General features: G+C 35.8%; 1 protein-coding gene across 1 annotated transcript in view; it reads right to left on the bottom strand.

Moving 5' to 3' along the window:
• Positions 1–26,152, bottom strand: part of LRPPRC (leucine rich pentatricopeptide repeat containing) — a 111,225-nt gene that overhangs the window by 71,892 nt on the left and 13,181 nt on the right. The window contains exons 2-14 of the mRNA XM_038551169.1: positions 22,573–22,769; positions 21,017–21,139; positions 17,858–17,979; positions 17,696–17,754; positions 16,676–16,762; positions 15,497–15,623; positions 14,999–15,143; positions 14,568–14,713; positions 14,230–14,335; positions 14,041–14,148; positions 7,460–7,578; positions 5,714–5,807; positions 842–908 (exon numbers count right to left, since the gene is read on the bottom strand). Of these exons, the coding sequence (XP_038407097.1) occupies positions 842–908; positions 5,714–5,807; positions 7,460–7,578; positions 14,041–14,148; positions 14,230–14,335; positions 14,568–14,713; positions 14,999–15,143; positions 15,497–15,623; positions 16,676–16,762; positions 17,696–17,754; positions 17,858–17,979; positions 21,017–21,139; positions 22,573–22,769 (1,500 nt within the window). The remainder of the gene's footprint in view (positions 1–841; positions 909–5,713; positions 5,808–7,459; positions 7,579–14,040; positions 14,149–14,229; positions 14,336–14,567; positions 14,714–14,998; positions 15,144–15,496; positions 15,624–16,675; positions 16,763–17,695; positions 17,755–17,857; positions 17,980–21,016; positions 21,140–22,572; positions 22,770–26,152) is intronic.

Below are 26,152 nucleotides of genomic sequence, written 5' to 3' on the forward strand. Positions count from 1 at the left end.
ACTGGTATTGCCATTATATAGATCATGACCTTATTCATTTTTTTTTAAGTTTTATTTATTTATGATAGTCACACAGAGAGAGAGAGAGGCAGAGACACAGGCAGAGGGAGAAGCAGGCTCCATGCACCGGGAGCCCGACGTGGGACTCAATCCCAGGTCTCCAGGATCGCGCCCTGGGCCAAAGGCAGGCGCCAAACCGCTGCGCCACCCAGGGATCCCTCATGACCTTATTCTTATGAGAGAGAAGCTGAAGGATTCAGTACGATGATACAAACAACTTCAAGTGGTACAGCAAAAAAAAAAAAAAAAAAGTATATATGTGCTTGTGTGTATATATTAGAAAATTGTGTTGAGAAAGCAAATATGGTAAATATAAAAAATAGTGAATCTACATAAATGGTATTTTATTATTCTTTCAACTAATTATGTTTGAAAATTTTCAAAATAACAAAATTGAGAGGGGGGAAAAAAAGGTCATTAATATCCCCTGAGCACACAGCAGACAGTAGTATTACACTGACTAAAGTTACCTTGAAATTAAATACTCTAACCACCAAACACACATACAACTTTGTAACTCCAATCTGCCATTTTCAAACAGTGCTTTCTTCTTTGAAACATGACTTTTACCAAATCTGTGTGTATTTCTTGGAAAAGATGCTTTAAAAGCCTGCCTACACTCAAGTCAACTACGTAGGAGGAAGAATAACACAGATAAGTTATTTCAGGCAACTAGTACATTAGAAGATTTGGAAGACAAGAATATCTAGATTTTCCTTATATAGCAGATCAGAAAAACAGGAGAAATCAGGCGAAGAACAATATAAAGTAATCATCTTACCTCCTAAAGCCTAGACTTAGACTGCCTCTTAAAGAAGAGGATGAGATAGGCAATGTATTTGATTCCACTGCAAAAGAAAGTGATCATCATCAAATTCCAGAGCAAACCCAAAAAAACTTATTACCTTATTTGGAAACACATACCTTTTAATTTTCATTTTGGAAATTTTATTTCTAAAATGGCAATGTTCTCATACAAAATTAATTAAATAATGCAACAATACATATATGCAATATAAGCTATCCTTTAAAAACATTTTTACTTTATTATCATGAATAAATACAACTAATGAATTTATAAATATTCTTTGGCATAAATGGTAATAACTAATCTACCAGCACACTGAGTTAGTCTGGTACCAAATTGTATGTTACCAAACATACCAAAACTGTATGTTACCAGACAATGTAGCACTATGAAGGAAGATATTGTAACCCTATAGCAGTTCTGTCCTTTAAAGGAAAAAAGATGTTTCCTCATAGTAGCAGTGGGTTCTGCTGAACGTTCACACTTTGTCATTCCATTTTCTACTATGATCAATGACCTCATTCATATAAGAATGACAACTTAAAGCCATAATAAAATAAGTCTTTACCTCTGTGGTATAACTGATTCAAATTCACTCTTCATTTTTAAAGTATTTGTTTGCTCTACTATTCATTTTGCCATTTAACAATATACAACATTGTATGTTTCAATGCTGACACTAAGCCTGATTTGCCTTAACACACAGGCCTGATTCTTCACTTAACTCTTACCACAACTAGGAAGGGCAAAAATCAAAGTAGGCATCTCCTGAATTTATTTTTCCCTGTCATTGTATTAAAATGGTACCATGTTATAAGTAATGGATTCAATCTTTTTACATGTAATGTGACTATTAAATGATCCAAGATGGACAGAATTAGAGAGGAGCTCACAGTATACGTAAATTCTGAAAACAGAATTAGTACAGTTTAGAAAAGATTAAGACATACATGGTTAACTTAAAATAAAAACTTAAGGAAAATACCATGGAAGATTCTAAGAGCATTTGCCCATTTCTCCTAAATACGAATAAAAATTCAACTCGCACACCTAAGGAGAACTGTTTTAGATCAAGCGTTATATCCTTGAACAGAGAGTGTTTCTCAATAGTTTTACACAGCACTTGAAAATCTAAAAATCATTTTTTTAAATGACCAGCATTCAGTCACTCAAGGAATTTTAAAGTAGACATAACTACATATCTTTCAGCAACCTTTAATACTGCTTGATCAAATTAATTTTCCATGCCTAAAACTCAAATAGGAAAATGTTTCCTACTACTACCAAACTGAATCAAGATAAGCCAGCACTCTTCTCTATTACCTGCCATTCCCTGTAATGTAGTAACCAAAAGTGACTACCTAGGATCTCTCTACATTGACTACAGCCATTAGAGAACTGCTCTTCAAAGACCTGTAAATCAAAGCAGGAGGGGAGGGCACTGATAGGAGTGGCTAAAATACTCTTTATTCCTAAAGTTCCTGGAATTTTTTTCAAATTTCATAAACAACCTTTTAAAAAGTTATTTTTATACTACTCAAATTAGTATTTTACAGAATACTGTCAAGTTTTTATTCCTTAAAAAGGTGACCAGAAACATCTCAGCAAGATGAAAGCTGCTGAAAAAAGCCATTCAGTTTCCGTAGCAACAAACAAGTCTGAAAAATCAAGGTTGACAAGGCAGTAGAACGGATGATATGATAAAGGGAAAAGGCAGCTCTCAGGTATGCACCTTGTGTACCCAGATTCTTCTGCTAATGCTTCTGTTTTCCTCCTGTCAGTAAGGCAAATCTATATATTATACTGAGTGGAAGGCAAAAATCCCCCTCAGATAGCAGCCGGCATGAATACCCAACTTTTTTTTTTTTTTAAGATTTTATTTATTTATTCATGAAACACACAGAGATAGAGAGGCACAGACACAGGCAGAGGGAGAAGCAGGCTCCATGCAGGGAGCCCAACATGGGACTCAATCCCGGATCCCCACATTGGACTCAATCCTGGATCCCCAGGATCAGGCCCTGGGCTGAAGGCAGCGCTAAACCGCTGAGCCACCCAGGCTGCCCAATACCCAACCTTTAACTAAAATAACAGTCACCATTTTTCATACTGAACACTTGCCTTTTTCTTATAATACTAAGATGAACTACTTTAAATACCGTTAATAGGGGCGCCTGGTGGTTCAGTCGGTTAAGCATTTGCCTTTGGCTCAGGTCATGATCCCAAGGTCCTGGGATCACACCCCGCATCAGGCTCCTAGCTCAGTGAGGAGTCTCCTTCTCCTTCTTCTCCTTGCCACTCTGCCTACTTGTGCTCTTTCCTCTCTCTGACAAATAAATAAAATCTTTAAAAAAATTTTTAAAATACCAATAATATGGTTTTTACAATGCTTCCACCTATACAGTTTGAATACACATCAATCCCAGCTTAACTTCTAACATTTTAGGGGTCTAGAAACTGATGTTTGTGTGTTTTAGTTTTTAATGGTATCCTTTTCACAAGATTAGAAAAACAGGTAATGTCACAGACATGTTCAAAAATGGCTTTCTGCCCCTGGACGCCGCCGAGTAAGCATCATTAAAGTCTCCCCTCCTACCGCCATCATGTCTAAGTCAGAGTCTCCCAAAGAGCCCGAGCAGCTGCGGACGCTCTTCATCGGAGGTTTGAGCTTCGAAACGACCGATGAGAGTCTGAGGAGCCATTTTGAGCAATGGGGGACGCTTACGGACTGTGTGGTAATGAGAGACCCCAACACCAAGCGCTCCAGAGGCTTTGGGTTCGTCACGTACGCCACCGTGGAGGAGGTGGACGCGGCCATGAACGCCCGGCCGCACAAGGTGGACTGAAGAGTCGTGGAACCAAAGAGGGCTGTCTCCCGAGAAGATTCTCAAAGACCCGGTGCCCACTTAACTGTGAAAAAGATTTTTTGTCGGTGGCATTAAAGAAGACACTGAAGAACATCATCTAAGAGATTATTTTGAACAGTATGGGAAAATTGAAGTGATTGAGATCATGACTGACCGAGGCAGTGGCAAAAAGAGAGGTTTCGCTTTTGTGACCTTTGACGACCACGACTCTGTAGACAAGATTGTCATTCAAAAATACCATACTGTGAATGGCCACAACTGTGAAGTAAGGAAAGCCCTATCGAAGCAAGAGATGGCTAGTGCTTCGTCCAGCCAAAGAGGCCGAAGTGGTTCTGGAAACTTTGGTGGTGGTCGTGGAGGTGGTTTTGGTGGGAATGACAACTTTGGTCGTGGAGGGAACTTCAGTGGTCGAGGTGGCTTCGGTGGCAGTCGAGGTGGTGGTGGATACGGTGGCAGTGGGGATGGCTATAACGGATTTGGTAATGACGGAAGCAACTTTGGATTCCAGCAGCAGCAGCAGCTATGGCAGTGGCAGAAGGTTTTAATTACTGCCAGGAAACAAAGCTTAGCAGGAGAGGAGAGCCAGAGAAGTGACAGGGAAGCTACATGTTACAACAGATTTGTGAACTCAGCCAAGCACAGTGGTGGCAGGGCCTAGCTGCTACAAAGAAAACATGTTTTAGACAATACTCATGTGTATGGGCAAAAAACTTGAGGACTGTATTTGTGACTAATTGTATAACAGGTTATTTTAGTTTCTGTTCTGTGGAAAGTGTAAAGCATTCCAACAAAGGGTTTTAATGTAGATTTTTTTTTTTTGCACCCATGCTGTTGATTGCTAAATGTAATAGTCTGATCATGACGCTGAATAAATGTGTCTTTTTTTAAATGTGCTGTGTAAAGTTAGTCTACTCTGAAGCCATCTTGGTAAACTACCCCAACAGTGTGAAGTTAGAATTCCTTCAGGGTGATGCCAGGTTCCACTCGAAATTTATTTGCAACCTGCTTGGGCACAGAAGCCATTGTCTCCACAAACCTTGGTGTGGTTGAACTGACAGTTAATGTATTGTGACCTGGAGTTCACCGTTAAAAGGGTCACCCAAGCAAAGTCCTGGAGTTTATTTGGTTATTATGATTGTTGGCACATCCTATGCAATATATCTAAATTGAATTATGGTATCAGATAAAATTATAGATGGGATTAAAGCTTGTGTATCGTCCATTATCATGTGTAATCAATAAACGATTTAATAGTCTCTTGAAAAAAAAAAAGACATGTTCAAAAATGAAGACTTTAAGCAAGGTCTTATTAGCACATTGTAACAGGGTGAAACAGTAAGGTTAAAATCAGAATATCTTGGTTCTGGCTCAATCACTAACTGACCAAATCACTTAACCTCTCTGCGCCTTTCTTCATCTATCAGTATAGGTAATTTTATTGACATGTGATGCATACTGTAAAGCATCATAGAATTTATACGCATTTAATAAACATCTGCTATGTTTTGGTTAATGAGGTCTAGAAGTGATGGGCTTCATTTAACAATAGCTATAAGAGGCATTAGTTTAGAAAACACTTTCAGAAACAGTATCTCAAATGATTTTTTTTCACACTGACTCCTACAAGCTAGCTAAGAAACACTATCCCCATTTCATGAAATTGAAACAGAAAGACCTGTTCCAAGTCCCATAATTAGCAGTTTAATTATAAACAGAACTCAAGTCTTCTGGTACAAATCTACCACCATGTTATCTCCAAGCTCCTTTTAATTTTAAAATTATTTCCAAATTATCCACAAGTTCAAATCATAAACAGTCTTATCAGTCTGACTTAAGCAAAATACATAAAAAACATATAAAGATACCTTGACCTTGACCTTCTCTAAGGTAGCTATCAAGGGCACCAACTACCCTACATGCCCTTAGTAGTAACTGAAATCAATACCTGTCAAGTTTACTGTTAAAGTTTCATACTTACAAAATGATAAAATATAGGCTAAGTTCCCGTTAACTGCTTCACTTCTCAATTCAGCTTGTGAAAACACAGTACTTTCAGGCAGACATCCATTTTCCTAGGGATAAAGCATATTTCAATAACACACTTTAGCTAAAAATATTTTGATATGCCATTCAAATTTCCCATTTTCCCGTTTTTTTTATATCACCACAGTCTTTGATAATCCTTCCTTTAAAAAAAATCATTTTTTAGAATATGTGAACAGAACTTTTGCAAAAGCTATGAGATGGAGTTCCAACATTCCAAATTAAATGCTTATCTTCAAATTCAGATAATCAGTTACCCTTAGAAAGCCTTCCTTCTAGGAAGAGTTTACTACTGAAGGCGCTAGGACAGTTCTCTCATTCATAACAAAATAAAAATTCAACACACCAATCTAAAATGATACTTTGGGACATATGGTAAGGTAAAGATCAAATTTAATTTACTTAACTCCAAATGGCTAGTCACATGTCCCAACATCATCACTTGTTTAAGAACTGAAGTATCTGAGCCAAAATTCAGCTCCAATACATTTACTGAATCACTGTATAATAGCACAACATTTAAAACCACCCAATCAAGAATAAGCAATAACCAAAAATAAATAATGGTATATCCCTACAATAAAACAGCATGCAACCATAAAAAAATAATTGGTAGAATTACATGTGTAATAGAAAGTGCCAAGTGAAAAAAGTAGGTAGGTTGTGGAGAAGAATATATGGGAAAATTACTTTTGTTTAAATATATTTTTAACAGTAAAGTATGTATAGTACAGGCTCAAAATACTCTAAGTACTCAGGGAAGAGAAGTAAAGACACTCAAGACATAAACTCTGCTTTTAAGAGGATTGTAATTATGTAATTATTTCAATGAAAGAAAAAAACACTCCAGAAATATTAGGAAAACCTAGGCATTATGTGAATAACCATGTAGGAAACAGATCTTTTGAACAAAGTATTTCTTATTAAAAGTGTTTGGTGCGGGCAGCCCGGGTGGCTCAGCGGTTTAGCGCTGCCTTAGGCCCGGGGTGTGATCCTGGAGACCCGGGATCGAGTCCCGCATCGGGCTCCCTGCATGGAGCCTGCTTCTCCCTCTGCCTGTGTCTCTCATGAATGAATAAATAAATATATTTAAAAAAAAAAAAAAAAAAAAAAGTGTTTGGTGCTCTGCCATGTTGTTCCTAATTGTATAGCACTTTGTTGTGAAAGTGAAAGTGCAACCCTTGCTGATCCAATGCGCTCTAAGTCAATTTCTTTCTATGCCCCTTCATAAATGATTCCCATTCTGATGGGAATAGGAAGTGCTAGGTAGGAAAATAATGCTGGAGTCAAACAAAAGATCATTTTTTTAAAAAAAAGTAAGTATACTAAAGAGGATATTATGAAAATTCATATACAAATCAAAATAGTCAAAAAATGAAAACTGCAGTTACAATAGATTAAAGAGCATCTATTGTTTTATTTACATTTTTTTCCTGATATTGGCCTATTGTCTTTCAACACACAAGAAAATTATTGCTTTGCCTTTCCAAGTTTTTTAAGTTTAACCATGATACTTAACTTTACACTAACCAATATTTTTACAAAGCTTTAGAAAATTGTACAATGACATTTTTAGTACTCTGCTTAATGACTTTTTTTTTTTTTTGGTTATCACTAAACAATTAGGGAGGAAAGAAATGTCTTTAATTATGAAATTAAAACCACACCTTCTTGTACTCACCTGCAAAACAGCACGAGCTGACTTCGCATTATTGAAGGATGGAAACACGTAATTTATGTATGTCTCCTGATCAGGACTTACTCCTATGTCATGCATTGCTTTGAGAACTTCAATTATACCTATAAGATTAAATTTAGAAGCACACAGATGAGATACTTGGAATAAATTAACAAAAGATCTGAAAGTTCAGTTCATTTACTTTCTGAATCATAATGTAGGAAAAACTACTCATTTTGTTTGTCTAAAAAGAGAAAGCAGAAAAGCAACAGAACTGAGAAGTAAGATGATAAATGAAAAAAGAAATTAATTCCTCCTTTCTTCATCTCTCTGTTAATTCAGTAGAAAGTGCTAAGGAAATATTCTAGAAATGGTAAGAAAATTTAAAACAATTGAGCAACATGCCTAATACCTCTGGCACCCAAATGAACAGAGGTCATAAAACATCACTGCTATTACAAAGCAGTGATAGATTGACACAATGAAACTGGACCAGAACAAACACTGCAGAGGGAAGGGATGAGCGGAGGGGGGTGAGAGGGGATCTGTCAAAGACAAAAGTGTTCTTAAACACTTATATAAAAAATCCCCTAATTGTTATTAACTTCTGATTTCATAGTTACAGGAATAAAAATAGATAAGGAACAACTGATTCTAAGAAAATTGTTCTCTCATTATAATTAAAACTGAAAATCTACTAAAGTGTTTGTTGCTTCTTTCTTCCACTCAAAAAAAGATCTTTTATTAACTTCTTAAAAGATCATTTCATGTTTTCCAAAGCTATAGTTAGGTTCAAATAGTGCAAACTGATTTCTTTTTATCAGACCAATTAATTTAGAAAATTATCAAATGACTCAGGTGTCACCCAATTTGACAGAGGCCACAGTTTAATAAGAGGACTTTTCTTTAAAACTCATTTCCTTAGTTTCATTACTTTCACATTAAAACTTCCCCTAGGGGCGCCTGGGTGGCTAAGTGAGTTAAGGGTCTGCCTTTGGCTCAGGTCACAATCCTAGCTCCACATGGGGTTCCCTGCTCAGTGGGGAATCTGCTTCTCCCTGTCTCTCTGTCCCTCCTCCCATTTGTGCTTCTCTCTAATAAAACTTAAAAAAAAAAAACTATCCGTAGAAGCCCCTGGTTTTACCCTATCACATCCTCTACAGAAAAGTTATATTTCAATAAAATTTTTATGTAATATTCTCAAGTACAAATACTTGATTGTAAATTCCTGCTGAATACAGAAATACACAGGCAACTGTGACTACATTAAATACCTGCACATTTTAGATAAAATTCAGATTATTATTCAGGTTAAACAGTTTGTTATATTTAAAACCACCTAATGGATCTTCAAATTCTTAGATGTTTAAATATATTTTTTACAGTATAAATATAATACCGAAAAAAAAAAAAAAAAACCTTAAAAGACAAAGCAAATGCTTAGTTACAAATTTAGGAGAAAATGCATGTAGTTGGTCCATAGAGCACACAACAAGCCTACCAATACTTAAAAGCAAAATTTAGTAGTATTCCTCTAACAATTCACTAGGAATTACTACTAGTAACATTGATAACTATTATAAAAGACGGCGAATCACACTATACTCCTCTTTATATGCAAAGATTACTAAAGCATTTGGGAGGAAGGTATATAGCTAATTGCTTTTCAATTACTCATAACAACAGACTTGTGCTAATCTAACGTTCTTAATGTCCTTCCTTACCAGTAATGACTGCTTTCATGACCATGGTTTAAAGTAAATTAGCTATGGGGGCATCTGGGTGGCTCAGCCAGTTAAGCATCAGCCTTCAGTTCAGGTCCTGATCCCAGGGTCCTGAGACCGAGTCCTGCATGGGGCTCCCTGCTTAACGGGGAACCAGCCTCTCCCTGTCCCTCTGCCTGCAGCTTCCCCCGCTTGTGTTCTTTCTAATAAAGAGATAAAATCCTTAAAAAATAAAAATAAATAAATAGCTATACTTCTGATAAGATTCTCGTTGAAATTATAAAACAAAAGCAAGCTCAAAGTTTAAAGAGACCTAGTTTTCAATCTTGTTCTGGCACTTAATGGCTGTATAGATCTGAACAAGTAACTTCACCTTTCTGAGCCATCATTTCTTAAATTACACATTAAAAATAGCTATAGGCCAGGAACTGTGTCTTCTAGACACTTTATCAAATAACATTTGGCTTAATCCTTCCTAACTACCATCTGTGTTAGATTCGGCAAGTCAGTGTGTCAAGGCACTCAATGAATGGAATAATTTTCTGACCTATAAGGCCTAGTGAATGGACAGAAACAAAGTACCAAGAATTATAAATATTACCTACAGATGTGGGAGAAATTCTTGAGGCCTAGGCCTAGAGGAAGATTGAGGACAATAGGGAAAACAGAACATACTGAATAAGAATCCTAGTATCACTTTAGTTTTGATTAATATCAACAGCGGACTCTTGAACAACACAGGGCTTAGCGGTCCCAGCTCCAGAGCAATTGAAAATCTGCATGTAACTTCATACTATTCCTTAAAAACCTAACTACTAATAGCCTACTGTTAACCAGAAGCCTTATCAATAACATATACAGCCAATTTGCATATATTCTGTATATTATATGCTATATTCTTAAAATAAAGTAAGCTACAGAAAAAATGTTATTAAGAAAATCATTTTAAAAAGAGAAAATACATTTATAGTACTATATCCATAAAAAAATCAAATCTATGAATAAGGAGACCTGTGCAATTCAAACCTTTGTTGTTCAGGGGTCAACTTAACAAGATTTTCAACTCAGTCTTTTGGGGTGGTTTACTCCTCTATGTAAACAAAGCTGGAAATGTCTTTAGAAGTCAAATAATCGGGCAGCCTGGGTGGCTCAGTGGTTTAGCGCTGCCTTCACCCCAGGGCATGATCCTGGATACCAGGATCGAGTCCCACGTCAGACTCCATGCATGGAGCCTGCTCCTCCCTCTGTGTGTCTCTGCCCTCCCCCGTTTCTCATGCACAAATAAATAAAATCTTTAAAAAAAAAAGTCAATCTTCATTTTTAACAAAAGTTTTTTTTTTAATTTTTTTTCTTTCATTTATTTATGATAGTCACACAGAGAGAGAGAGAGACAGAGACACAGGCAGAGGGAAGACACAGAGGCAGAGAGACACAGGATCGGGTCCCCAGGATCGCGCCCCGGGGCCAAAGGCAGGCGCCAAACAGCTGCGCCACCCAGGGATCCCAACAAAAGTGTTAAAATGTGTGAGTACTACAAGATCAAAGACATATCTTGAATAAAAAAATCAAATCTCATAGGTGCCTTGTAACACAACAAAAATGCAAAAACCTACAGTTTTTCCTGGAATCAAAAGAACCTGGGACCAAGTACTTGTTCTGCCACCAAAAACTGAGTTGTTTTTTTTTGTTTTTTTTTTTTTATGATAGTCACAGAGAGAGAAAGAGAGAGAGGCAGAGACATATATAATTGAAAAATATCATTAAAAAAAAGAAGAAGAAAAGAAAAGCTGGATCTATACCTTCTGATAGGGTAAGTTCAGTCACTCCCTCAAGGCATTCTGAAGGAGCACACAAAGATATTCACTTCAATAACTGACTCAATGATGGGAAGACAAAAACACTTATCAGTAAGGAGAAAGTGTTACTGATCCCACATACTTACTTACCTCCCCCTAAAAAATACAATCCATAGTTCTTTTTAAAATAAAAAGACTAAGATAATCATATATTAACAGATATAAACAAAGATCCCAAACCTCTATGAACTTATAAAACCTAAACTAAGACTAGGCAATCTAATAAAAATATTTCAGACAGTCATGACAAAGTTTATGAGTCTAAAGGAAAGTCTCCAAAGTTTTCTAAGAACTGAAGTAATTCAAACTTTTGGGAAAGATAAATGGTTTACCTGAACCACTTTTACCAACTATGACTTTTTATTCCACATCATTTTAGACTCTACCCAGGGCACTCATTCTATTAGAAGCAATTTCTTGGTTTTTGAAAAGTATTCTCTATTCAACCACTTAACTGGCACTTAGGCTTTCATACTGGCCCTTCCTTCTATATTTTACCCCTTCCATACCTCTGATTTTTATGTTTTCTAAATATATCCAGGGATGCAGATCTTCAATCATTATGGGTTATTTCCTCATGTAAGTCAATCTGCTAACATTCTAAGTGGTGACTTTTCCATTTGTGCCACAGAGAAAAATACTATTAAGATGAGCCATGAAGAAGTCATTCTGAGAATCTGTCTTAGGGGTTGGTGATGGCTGAACTAGCAGCCGGAATAATTCTAGAATTCAGTAATAATATGATCACAGTGTTGTTGAAAACTCTTGGTTCAGTTTGATCTGACCTTTAAATACCTGTCTCTGGTTTCCTGAAAGGTTTTATCTAGTCCTTAAGAAACACTCCTGGGGCAGCCCAGGTGGCTCAGCGGTTTAGCGCTGCCTTCAACCCAGGGCATAATCCTGGAGACCCGGGATCGAGTCCCATGTCAGGCTCCCTGCATGGAGCCTGCTTCTTCCTCTGCCTGTGTCTCTGCCTCTCTCTGTCTCTGTCTGTCTCTCTCTCTCTGTGACTCTGATGAATAAATAAAATCTTAAAAAACAAACAAACAAACAAAACACTCCTCTACATGTTCCATCACTGCAGCCATGATTTTCTTCTGTTCTTTCTACCAGTTTATATAGGACTTCTCCTGGACAAAGAACAAGGCCATTGCACTAATAAAAACGTGACCTTCTCACCTTACCCTAAAGAAACCATATAGAATACATAGAGTCATTTTGTTTTTACATGAAGGAAAATTGTAGAATACATACTTTACTGTATCTCTGGACCTCCTGCAAAGGAGAAACTAGTTTTTAAAAACTGCAACACAACTGACACTATCATGTACTTTCAAGTTACCTTTCTCAGCTTTTGTATTTTTCTAGATAAAACCTTCGCTGATTAAAAAACTTGATACCATTTTTTAAAATGTCCTTGATGCAAAAACTGGCATCTAACTTTTAATAGTTAAGACTTTTTATAATATTTAAATACAGCATAACACTTACAAATGTCTAATGTGGAGGTACTATGGTATTTAAAAAGAGAATTGAAAATAGAACAGAAATCCTCAGTTCTAATCCCAGCATAACTGACAGCTAGGTGTGGAACATAAGGTCTGTCACTGAATCTCTCTCCTGCTCTCAGTTGTTTCATTAATATAAAGTGAGCTTTCAACAAAGCACTTCTGAAATCTAAATTATAAGATTTCAAGAAAGGATGGATTCAACATAAAGCCCACTTTTCTACTAGTTTGAGCTATAACTATAAAAAGAAATTACCTGAATTCTTTTATGTTTACTAAGTTGTTAAAATGTCGCAAGCAATTCAAGTCTGGATACAGCCATAAGATTGAAAAAAGCAAATTTTCTTGATGAACAAATATTCAATGGGGGTATTTTCCAAAGTGTTTTCTTATCTGTGTAGAGATGGACAACACTTATATGCCCAAAGATTTTCATGGAATGATGTAAACTCTCTCTGGTTCAAAAATACTGGGTTAAAGGTTACTTCCTGGAGCTTTCAGAACAGGAGGATATGCAAAGAGTTAATCAACTAGCATATTGTTTTCACGAAGATTTTTCTAAAAAGGATTTTGAGACTTTTATAGCCAGAAACAATTAGGGAATACTTGTTTCACTATTTCCTTTAGACCAGAAGACGACTATATATTTAAAATAAAATTGCAATATGAAAGTCTGCTAAAAGCACTTTTTTTGTTGTTTGTGCATTTTGTTTGTCACCCAATGTCATACTAACAACTCTGCATCTCATTCTAAAGCACATTATACTGTGAGATAAAATGAAAAAGACCATTTTTTGTTTCCCCAAGGGGGAAGTACTTCTGTTAAAAGCATCTTTTTATGAGACTACTCTTTCTGAATTACCAATAATGCAAACCAAAGAATTAGATACTGTACTCTAAAATTTAATATTTGTTCAATTCTTATTCATATCCTATAGGCATCCCATGTGTACAAGGGAAAAGTATGCTAAATGCTTAAACGTACTTAAGAACCTGGAAGATTGAACATTTCTGTCCTTCAATCAGCAGGCTGTCAGGTCATGAGCACTCATTTTACAATAAGTTTTCCTGTCTTTCTTATTATGTAACTTGGCTCAGTTAAGGAGACTGGTCCACAAAGAAAATGGCTCGATTATATATAGAACTTTTTCTTGAATAAGGCTAGACAAACTAATCTCAAATAGTATATGCAAAATCAAGAACTAAAGAGGTTTTGGAAAAACTTAAAAAAAATAATGAACCACTTAAAACTACACCCTCAAGTTTGAATATCAAGATCAGAGATGAAGTCAGAAATGAAATTAAGATGAAAGAAATCCACTATGTTTTTATAAAGGCTTACCCAATTCTTGACTATGATTTAAGTCAATTCTATTTTCTCAGAAGATCTACTACCCAGAAAAAAGTTTGCCTTCCCTAAGAATTCAACTACATATGTGTAGAAACTTATTCCGGATCTCTGAACCATTACAAATCTGTAAAAGGCAAAATCTAACCTTGAACATTTTTCTCCTTCTGATGTCCAGCCAGCAATGGCCAGAAATAATGAGTTCTGACAGGAAAACCTTCTTCCTTCAGAGCCTTCATCAGAGCTTTTGCCAAATCTGAAAGAGATACCATAAAATATTACACAGCTACCTCAGCAAAACTTACTTATGTCGGTTTTAATGATGAGAATATAGTACCAGTCTTATTGGCCACTAAAGCGCACTGGAGTGTGATCTGCAAAGGAGATGTGTGCATCTGGGACTCCTTTAACTTCTTGCAGTAGTCTTTCAGCTTCTCTGCAGGCTAGGAAAAAAAAAGACACCACATCAGTGGATCCGCAAATATCCTACCATTTGACCTTCTGCAATGAAAAATTTGAACCTCTCATCTTCTTTCTACCAGATAAACTTAGACACAGAAACAAAGTTTTCATCATGCTTTTAATTGGTCTCATCTCATAATATGTTCTTACATTTAATAAACTCTTATTTCACTTCCTATTACACTGCCTACAAAGTAAAAACAGACGGAATACCGTATTCATGGTCACACAGTGTCGTAAAAAGAAACTGCCAAAGTCACTCAGATGGTCCTCCCTTGATGCAGCACACGCTAATAAGATTTGAAATGCGGTATCTTCCAATTTTTCAGTGACTAAAAGCAAAATGAGATTCATCGCATCTGGGAAGAGAACAAAGGCATTTTTTGTTACTGAATTGAATATTTTTACACTGCAAACCACTATGAAAGTCAAACTTATGAACTGCAAATACCAAAAGGATATATCTGCCTAAATAATAGTGAAACATTTCCAAATCAAAATGTTCCCATGTGTTCATTAACTCAAGCTATTTAGCTTATTAAGCTTTTTAAGAGTCTTATATTCATGTACCACAATCCCCTATTGTTAGAGAATACTAATTCAGATTTTTAGAGAAATCATGAAAATAAATTTCTTAAAACTACCTGGAATATATCTTCTTTCGTATGTAATTTTTTCCAAAATTTCTGGGACATATTGAGAATACCCAGCTTTACTGAAACTAAAAATAATCTGCAATAAATCACGGTCCATAAGGTAAAGATCAGACTTCTCCACCTTCTCCAGAGTCTGCAAGCAGTTCCAGAAATTAGAACAAGTTAGAAACCAGCATTTTTAAATTAAAGCCAAATAAATTAAAATACTAAGATTTTAAAGATTAGGAACATACACTATCTAAAGGTTTAGGACTTCTTTTCTAAGACAGAAAATATTATATTTCAGCAATAATTTACATCAACACCAAGGTACCAAACTATAAAAATTCTCCTTCAATACTAGAGTCTACGAGAAATACCTTTAAAAACAGAATTAAAATACACTTTTTTGTTTCATGCAAAATGGAATGCAGGCTTGCACAAATGACTTTTACTTTTTATATAAATGATTTTAAAGTACTTTTATTTACATGACATAAGTCATACCTGCTTAACATGGTCAATGTCACCTTTTTCAGCATATGCATTCAATAATGCTAGGTATGTGTCTGGACCAGGCTCAATTCCAGCCTCTTTCATCACTGTGAGAATATTTTCTGCATTCTCTATATCTCTAGAAGTTATTCAAAGAAAAGAGAACAGATTAATATAATACTGCCAAATGTAGTATTATCATTCAATCTAAAATGTATTACCCGAGGGGGCACCTGGGTGGCTCAGTGGTTAAGCATCTGCCTTTGGCTCAGGTCGTGATCCTGGGGTCCTGAGATCAAGTCCTACATCGGGCTCCCTGCAGGGAGCCTGCTTCTCCCTCTGCCTATGTCTCTGCCTCTCTGTCTCTCATGAATAAACAGAATCTTTAAAAATAAATAAATAAATGTATTACCCTATTCTTATTAAAATTAAAAATTCTTATGAACCATTTAGACCAATTAGCAAAGAAAATCAGAAAACAGCAAGTACATTTTAAAATGGTTATCAGTCTCTGAAGTAACAATAATAATAAACATCTCAAATTTTGACAGGCAACTTTTCCAAAAGAGAAACCAAATTGCATAATAATCATGTAGACCTTAAATTAACGTGTCCTCTTTTGTCAAGTATGCTATGACTCAAATTTACCTTTTACGGAAAGAATAATGTTTAGGAAATTATTCTTCAAAAATGAAACTGCTTTCCACAGACATGAAGAGAGCAATTAAAATACTTTAGAAAGTCAGGGGCTTTGGATCAGGCCTATCTTTTAAAATAGAAAATTTTCAAATACAAGTTTTACAAAACAGATACATTTAAGTTATTTAAAAGTTGCATGTTAAAAAAATAATATTAAATAAAAAATAAAAGTTGCATGTTCTTCTATCTCACACATTCAAAATTTTTGAGGGGATAAAAATGGTTTCAGAATCTTGTACAATTATTTTTTTTTTCCTTAAGATTTTATTTGACAGAGAGAGAGCACAAGCAGGCAGAGCTGCAGGCAGGAGAGGAAGAGAGAGAAGCAGGCTCCCTGTGGAGGAGAGCGCCCAATGCGAGGCTCAATTCCAGGACACTGAAATCACGACCCGAGCCAAAGGAAGACGCTTAACAGACTGAGCCACCCAGGTGCCCCTACAATTATTTTAATTTAAACCTTGCTTGAGAATAAAATCTTAGGTTGAACATTACCCTGCTCTCGCATGCCCTGTAACAAGAGCACTGAAAACTGCCTCCGTGACTGGCAGATCCTTAGTTTTCATAAATCCAAGAATCTTGCTGAAAAAGAGAAATGAATACACTTCTTAGAAATATACATCAAAAACACTTTTTACAACATATGTACAAAAAAAAAAAAAAAACATATGTACAGAAAATCTCACTCCCTGAAATTATTTCTTTTTTTTTTTTTTTTTTTTTTTTTTTTTTTTTAAAGATTTTATTTATTTATTCATGATAGTCACAGAGAGAGAGAGAGGCAGAGACACAGGCAGAGGGAGAAGCAGGCTCCATGCACCGGGAGCCCGATGTGGGATTCGATCCCGGGTCTCCAGGATCGCGCCCTGGGCCAAAGGCAGGCGCCAAACCGCTGCGCCACCCAGGGATCCCTGAAATTATTTCAATTATACCAAATTATATATCTTGAACTACTCTTGGTAAAAATAGCAGGCAAGTTTTTAAAACCTAATTCTTTCTTCTATACTACTAATTAACCTTTAAAAAGCATAAAGTTTAATAAAATCCATTTAATTAAAAGTGAATTATACATCTCAATCTATCCCTTATTTCCTAAAACCTCCATCCAAAAATAGTAATTTATACAAAGAAATAAATGTCACAACTGATTTTATATGAATCAGCAAGATAGACTATTGTTTTATAAATGAATAGTTTAAATGGCTGAGAACATTTCCTTTAGGAAATATCAATTTACAAAGATCAAAGCCAACTTTATACATTGCAGCAACTTTAAGCTTCTGGTCCAGTAAATCAAATTTTTAATTAAAATAGCAATATTCACTTGTCTTTCTCCTCTTACACAACTTTATATTTTATCTAAGTTGTATTACCAAATTTGCTAGATTAAAATATTGTGAAGTAATTTCCCTAAGAAAAAACTTTAATTTAAAAAAAAATAGGCGAGTGAATATATTCTAGGCTTTAAGACTTACAAATTCTTTCACTTAAACATACATTTATAGAGCTCCTTACCTGGCACCTTCAATATCTCCTGCGTTACAATAAGCAGCAATCAACCTCTGGTATGTCACCTGTCAATGAAATGGGCCAGTTAATATTTTTTAAATGCTATTTTTTTCCCTGAGATAAAAAAAGCGATGTAACAAAAAAACATTTATGATAGCAACTACCTACTCGATTTGGTTGAATGTTTGCTTCCTCCATTTTTGCCAAGAAGTCAGTTGGTGAAAATTTATATTCATTTTGAAGATAGACTTTAAGTAAAGCATTGTAGTGACTTACATCATACACAGTACCTACAAAAAAAGTTTAAATCAAACTTTTAGAAAAGTACATAAAATCATATCCTTTATCACAACTAAAATACGCGTACTTAAGTTTAACAAACAAAAAGGGTAATCACCTCAGCATTTCACCCCATACTTTGACCCATCTATATAGAAAGCCTGTCAGAACAGAGCAAGCTAAGTATTTAAGACAATAATTAATTGAATTACTGTACAGTTACAAGTAACTGCTTATTCAGATGGTAAGAACTCTCTTACTTACGCAGCATAGTATTCCCTTCCTATTGGAAAATATTGACAATAACCTCTGTATTTAAAGTGACTGAAAGATTTTTCTACAGAAAGCAGTCCTTGCCACAGTACATACACACTAAGATGAACTTTGACTATAGTTGTTTCATACAAGTAGGACAGTGCTAGCAACTTTGCTTATTTACTAACCAGGGTACTCAAAGTGTTTCTTTGAAGGCTCCATTTCCAGTTGCTGAACACTATTTTTCTAGTCTGCTGTTGTTAACTACTTGTATTCCAAAGCCCTTTGTTTACTTTCTGGGTCCATCTTGCCTACGGCCACATCAATCATGGTTACCATTCAGCCTTCCTCGACCCACTGATGACATTATGGTCATCATATCAACCTAGGGCTAATATGTTTTACTAGATTTGCATGAATTAAATTTCTTATCTTTACTTAACACTCTGTAGCACCAGAGGCCTGGTCAATATCTGATGTCAGTTTGAGATTCTCGACTGCAGAGACCTATTCTATTAAGTTAGTATTTGTTTTTATTTTATTAGACATGTAGAGTGCTAATAACTATGTTCCAGGAATTGTACTTAAACTGCTCTCATCAAGAGGCCCAGTCATTTTTCACAACAGCTTTGAGACAGTTACTCTTATCCCTATCTTATATATATGAGGAAAACTGACTCTTCCACTTGTCCAAGACCACATGGCTTAGTAAGTGATCATAGATTTGAATGTAGGTGGTCTGCCCTGAGTGTCCAATCTGTTAACCATATTAATAGGTTATACAGGGCTTTAAACAGAACCACGTACAATTCAGTATCTGCAATGCGATTACATGTTACCATACAGTGTCTGAATATTTCTAAAAAATCAATTCAAGTTGAACTCCAATAATGGTTGGCTACAGCTCTAAAACTGAAGTACATATTCTTCACAAATCTTTCTCCCAGTCCAACATGTGTTTTCAAATTACATGACTTACTGACATTCAGAAATTTTTTATGAAATCAATTCTTTATCTTCAACTTTTCTGCTGCTTTTGTACCTAGAAAACTCTTTTTTCCATTCTGAAGTCAAATACTCATCTATAATTTTATTTTATTTTATTTTAAAGATTTTATTTATTTATTCATGAGAGATAGAGAGAGAGAGAGGCAGAGGCACAGGCAGAGGGAGGAGCAGGCTCCATGCAGGGAGCCCAACGTGGGACTCGATCCCGGGTCTCTAGGATCACGCCCTGGGCTGAAGGCGGTGCTAAACTGCTGAGCCACCCAGGTTGCCCTCATCTATAATTCAAAAAAAAAAAAAAAAAAACTCATTATCAAAATTAATTCTAGATGAATTCAAAACTGAGGTGAGGCTATGTTTATTCTATAGTCTTCCATATGGAGTGGCATGTTTCTTGAAGGATATATTTTACATATTTGTGACTAAACTTGAATCCTTTATGCATTTTGTTTTCTAACTAGGGAAAGTTACAGATTCTTCAACATTTAATATTTCCTACTACTTTATTTTAAATTGATTTTCTGGGATTTTACAAGTAAATAAACACATCATCTAAAAAACAGTAATTTCTAGTATTGTTTCATATCTTATTTTACTGCCATTACACATGATATTAGTTGTTGGCTTTAAATTTTAACATGTTAAAGAAGCATCCTAAAAAAAAAAAAAAAAAAAAAGAAGCATCCTTCTATTCTCTGTTTAAGTAGGCTCCATGCCCAGCATAGAGTCCAATGCGGGGCTTGAACTCATATCCCCAGGATCAGGATCTGAGCAGATATCAAGAGTCGGAAACTCAATGGACTGAGCCGCCCAGGCACCCCTCTTTATAAGATTTTTAAAAATCAAGAATGAACATTGGATATATAATGGTCTTCTAAATTATGTTATTTTCTGAACAGATACTACATTCATGGTTCAAAATTTTAAAAGCATAAGAAGGTACAGAGTAAAAATTGTATCTAGTATTTATTATCCTTCCAGAAATATTTTAATATTGTATTCATATACAGATATAAACATTTTTCTTCAAAATGCTAGCATACGAGGATCCCTAGGTGGCTCGGCGGTTCAGCGCCTACCTTCGGCCCAGGGCATGATCCTCGAGTCCCGGGATCGAGTTCTGCGTCAGGCTCCTGGCATGGAGCCTGCTTCTCCCTCTGCCTGTGTCTCTGCCTCTCTCTCTCTCTCTATCGTGAATAAATAAAATCTTAAAAAAAAAAAAATGCTAGCATACTATATATTACCATTCTGCACCTTTATTTCTACTTATATTCTGGAGAACACCTGCATTAGTATAGAAGAACTTCAGTTTTTTTAAATAGTTGTACAGTATTCAAATTCATGAACACTTCATAATTTATTTAACCAATCCTAGTGAGAGACATTAGAGTTGGTTCCAGTTTCTTACAAACAAGCTACAATAAAGGGTATCCATTTGCATATTTGAGTATATGTGTACCTATATTCTAACAAATGAACTACTTGGTCAAATGGTACATTCATTCCTAACTTTGACACACCAAATGCCTTTTTATTCTGTTCTTTTTTAACTTACCATAAAAAGTAATAATTGTTATGAAGATTATTTTTTCATTTGAGTATAATTGACACATAATGCTACATTATTTTATTCTTAATGCCCCTAGATGTCACTATAACTCACCAAAAAATATCAAGCAGCTCTTTCATCAAATTGAATTAGAACATTTATGTAAAGAAAATTCTTATTTACCAAAAAAAAAATCTACACCTTTTATGTATACACATCATATTTTTAAACAGTCATACCCAATTTCTGAAGTTTGTCCCATATCCTATGAGCAAATTCTGTTCTCTCTGAAAGCTGTAGTTCAGGCAGGAGAGAACCACAGCTGCGCAGGAGAAGCAAGGCTTGATTGCCACCTGGGCTACCTATGAAAAAGATAATGCATAAAATTTAACACAGTAGCTATTTCATACAGAAAAATATCAAAATGTAAATATCCAAAAAATCTGTCTCACCAAGACAGTATTAAAAATACCCACAAACTGGAACAACTCTACCCCAATTCACAAGTATCATTTACAATGTTACCAAAAGTTGTTTTTATTTTTAAGATTTTTTATTTATTCATGAGAGATACGGGGGTGGGGTGGGGGGGGGTATCCCAGGCCCTGGGCTGAAGTCTGCGCTAAACTGCTGAGCCACCTGGGCTGCCCCTAAAAGTTATGTTTTTAAAATTAGCTTTGTTTTCTTAAGGAAGCTAAGGTTATGAATCTATCTAATCTACAAGACTCTAGCATACAAAAATACCTAGAACTAAATTTATAAGCAATGCTTACTGCAATTCAAAGGCTAAGCTTCTCAGTATCTCATGAAACAGTCTAATGCAGTACAATTAAAACCCATGAATACCAAATTTAGGTTTACAATCAATTACAAAATAATAAACTTCCCTCTCCCTTTATCCATGTGTCTCTGAAAGAAGACTTTAAAACCTAACAAAACCAAACTAAACCACCTACTGTATGAGTCCATTTATATAAAGTATCCAAAATAAGCCAATCTGTAAGGCCAGAAAGTACACCAGTGGTTGCTTAAGGCTGGAAGGGATGAGGGGTTGAGGGATAATGGCTGAGGGTTTAGAGATTTCTTTTTGAGGTGATAAAAATGTTCTAAATATAACTATGGTAATAGTTATACAACTCTGAATAAATCAAAGAGAAAATGACACAAGAGCACACAATTATAACTGATATTTGTTTTGCTATCCCTCATCATTAGATCCCACAGCTTCTTAATCTGAATAATTCCAGATGGGCTTTAGGAAGCTGGAGCATATTCTGTAACTACATGCAAAATTACGTGCGTGTTTCCATGTGGGTTTGCGGGTGGGGGGGGGCGGGGGGTGGTGGTGGTGAGGGGGCCCACAGGCTTCCACCAGACTATCAAAGTAAGTGACTCAAACAGATTATAAAACTAAGTGAAAATGAAAGGGAAATAATGATCTTTCTGGAAATCTATCATACATAAGCATCTTAGGGAAAGCTGACACTGTACAACGGAATGTAAGAAAAATAATAACTACCAAGACAAGTTACTACTAAAAATGATTCTCTTTAAACTTTTTGCTTTGGGAAGCAAAAAGACTTTTTATTTGATTTCAAAATAAACATCTAAAACAAAATGTTTCACTCAAAACTTTGCACTGATGAGTTGGAAAGACCATAAGATCACAATCCTGACATAAAATCTTGATGATCAACAAAAATAACAAACAAAATTAAAAACATCAAATCATATTCTACAGCAAGCTTGCCCCCAAACAAGACAATCAACTTTTGTACAGGAAATTTTCAAATACCTGAGTGACAGGTATTGTCAAAGACTTTTTGTAGAAGAGTCTTTGGGATGCGGCCAGTTCTTCGGACAGAATTATCCAATCTCATTAGAGCCCAGTCAAATTGACTGGTGTTCCTTCTATGAGAAGTGGGCTCCTCTTGAAGAAAATTATTTTTCTCAACAGCAATGGCGTATGGCCTGGCTTGGCTCAGTAGCCCTCTATAAAATGAAACACAAATGGTAATTAACTCAACTCTATCCATATTTCTCTTCTTGAGCAAAATTTATTTAAATAAGCAAAGTTTATTGGTTACTAAATACCTAAATTCTGGTGCAAAAGGCAAAAATGCTTAAAGAAGTCTAAAAAGGTAGGAAAGAAAGCACAAAATGTATGCAAAGTAAATCCCTTAAATAATTGTTTGATAATGTCTTGATAACCTTCCACATGGAATCATTTGAAACTAAGATAATATGGTATGATTTAAGAGGTTTTTTTTAAATTTCTCTTAAGTAAAACCAGATTAATGAAGGAAAATGAAGCAGTTTATGCTACAAAGCTCTCCTCACCTCTACAAATGAGACAAGAGATCTAACATACTCAAAATTCTGTTAACTGCTTTCAAATGCTTTCTAGGTATAATCTCATTATGAATTTAATAGAAGACCAATATCCAAGTTTAAATTATGCAGTATCTTAAAGAGTCATTCAGGACAAAAGAATTTCCAATCTGTTTAAATAAATCTGAAGCATTTTAGAATTTCAGCTCCCAATCCTATCTGCTTTCCATCTGTCAAGATGCTAATTATATACTTTTCTAGTTATTTGAACAACAGCATTCATTAAAAATATAACTGGATTCCTGGTATAAACCATCATTAGTTTTCAGAAAGTAAAAAAAAAATTATAAATTGGACAAGATCAGACTAGCACATGTGTGTTTATAAAGACTAGCACGTGTTTATAAAGAGCACATGTGTGTTTATAAAGAGCAAACAATATTTAAATCATTCAATATTTTAATATGGAGCCTAATACGTAAGCCAAACGCTCTCAAACACGAAATCAGAGGTAATCCATACTATAGAAATACAGGCTGTACCTAATTTACAAATACCAGACTTAAAAATAATCCTCATGTGTGACAACCCTGTCATAAATCTTTGAATTTAAACTTACTATTGTATTAAAACACTATTTAACACAAATTGCTTTTTTATTTTTTTACAGATTTTATTTGACAGAGAGAGAGCACGTGCAAACAGGGGGCGTGGCAGGCAGAGGGAGAGGGAGAAGGAGAAGCAGTCTCCCTGAGGAGCAAGGAGCTGATGAGGCCCAGCATCCTAGAATCACGACCGGAGCCAAAAGCAGGCAGTTAACTGAGCCACTCAGGTGCCCCTAACACAAAATTTCTAATGTGCAAAGATTTACACATTTATTCCAAAATACCTTAAACTTTCCATAGCAGCCAGGAATTATAACTAAATAATATATACAACGTACATATTAACAAAGTCTGATACTATGCTTATTAATCCAGGGATGCCTACAGAATAATCCCATTTTTCTTGCATTAGCACATCTTTACCATGATTACCAAAATAAATGTTTACAAAGTAGTGAGTTTATTTTTTTTTAATTTTTATTTATTTATGATAGTCACACAGAGAGAGAGAGGCAGAGACACAGGCAGAGGGAGAAGCAGGCTCCATGCACCGGGAGCCCGACATGGGATTCGATCCCGGGTCTCCAGGATCGCGCCCTGGGCCAAAGGCAGGCACTAAACCGCTGCACCACCCAGGGATCCCCAAAGTAGTGAGTTTAAAAATAAACTTGTTGGGGCAGCTGGGTGGCTCAAACAGTTAAACTTCTGCCTTCAGCTCAGATCATGATCCTGAGATCCTAGGATGGAGCCCCACATTGGGCCCCCTGCCCATTGCAGGAACACTGCTTCTCCTTCTCCCTCTGCTCCTCCCCCTCCCCCCCCACTTGTGTTCATGCACACTCTCTCTCACTCAAATAAATAAAACCTTTTTAAAAAATAAATAAATAAATAAAACTGTTGGTTTCCTAGCCTATATTATTAACCTTGAAAAATCAGCTATAAATTAAATGATTAAGTATGTGATATTACATTAAAGAAAGCTATAGGGATGCCTGGGTGGCTCAGCGGTTGAGCTTCTGCCTTCGGCACAAGGTGGGATCCTGGGGAACTGAGATCGGGTCCCGCACTGGGCTCCCTGCATGGAGCCTGCTTCTCTCTGCCTGTCTCTGCCTCTCACACTGTGTGTCTCTCATGAATAATTTTTTTTTTTTTAAAGCTACAACGAAAGTTTCACTACAAGATTATGTAAAATACAGAGGCAGTAACTTGATACTAAAATTCCTACCACTGTGATCTGGGACAAATCACAAGCACTCTGGTCATCAATAAGTCTACCTATGTAAACAGACTGGAAAACAATGGAAAAAAACCAGGACACTAATTAAATAAGACAACTCCGTCTTACCTTTACAAATCTATTGATCAGCACATTGTAAATGGCTAACTGATTAAATGAGCTGAATTAATTACCTAAAATCCACAGAAATATGTACCACTCCTACATGTTTATCCCTTATTTTCAAAGGTTTTCCCTGGCCATTCACCTGTCTACTGGATCAGTTGTTATTAAACTATGCCCCTGCTCAGTAAACATAAAATAACATTATTTTAAATCACTCTGAACATGAAGTTCAGGTAAGTGTGCAATAAATAATATTGTTCAACAATGAAAACTGATTAACATAGAAATTTCAAAACTGGAGAGGTGCCTGGCTAGCTCAGTCCATGGAGCATACAACTCTTGACCTCAGGATTGTGAGTTCGAGCCTCATGTTGGGTGTAGATTATTTAAAAATAAAAAATGTTGGGACACCTGGGTGGCTCAGCAGTTGAGTGCCTGCCTTTGGCCCAGGGAGTGATCCTGCGGTCCTGGGATGGAGTCCCACGTTGGGCTCCCTGCGAGGAGCCTGCTTCTCTCTCTGCCTGTGTCTCTGCCTATCTGTGTCTATCATGTATTTAAAAAAACAAAAAACAAAAAACTTTAAAAGAAAATAAAAAATGTTTAAAAAAGAAAAATTGCACAATTGTAATGAAATGTATTTGCCAAGATTTTTTACATACCCAAATCTTATAAATTGTGAAAAAGCACAAAAGTTAAACCTTTACTAAAATGCAGTTTTAAAATATATGATCAAACAAATACAAAATTCAGACAGAAGACAGAGAGGTTAGTAAACCAGTATGTTATTCTGAACATTTTTTTAAATTTATTCATGAGACACACATACACACACACACACACACACACACACACACAGAGGCAGAGACACAAAGAGAGAGAAGCAGGCTCCATGCAGGAAGGCACATGTGGGACTCGATCATGGTACTCCAGGATCACACCGGAGCCGAAGGCAGATGCGCCCCACCGCTGAGCCACCCAGGCGTCCCAATTCTGAACATTTTAAAGCTAATTTTTCTCACAAATAAATCTTTAATGCGGTTAAGTCTACACACAAGTAAACTCGACTTTAATTAGATAAGCTGAATTATGAATCCACC

This window comes from Canis lupus, chromosome 10 (assembly GCF_011100685.1).
Source record: "Canis lupus familiaris isolate Mischka breed German Shepherd chromosome 10, alternate assembly UU_Cfam_GSD_1.0, whole genome shotgun sequence".
Taxonomy (NCBI): Eukaryota; Metazoa; Chordata; class Mammalia; order Carnivora; family Canidae; genus Canis; species Canis lupus.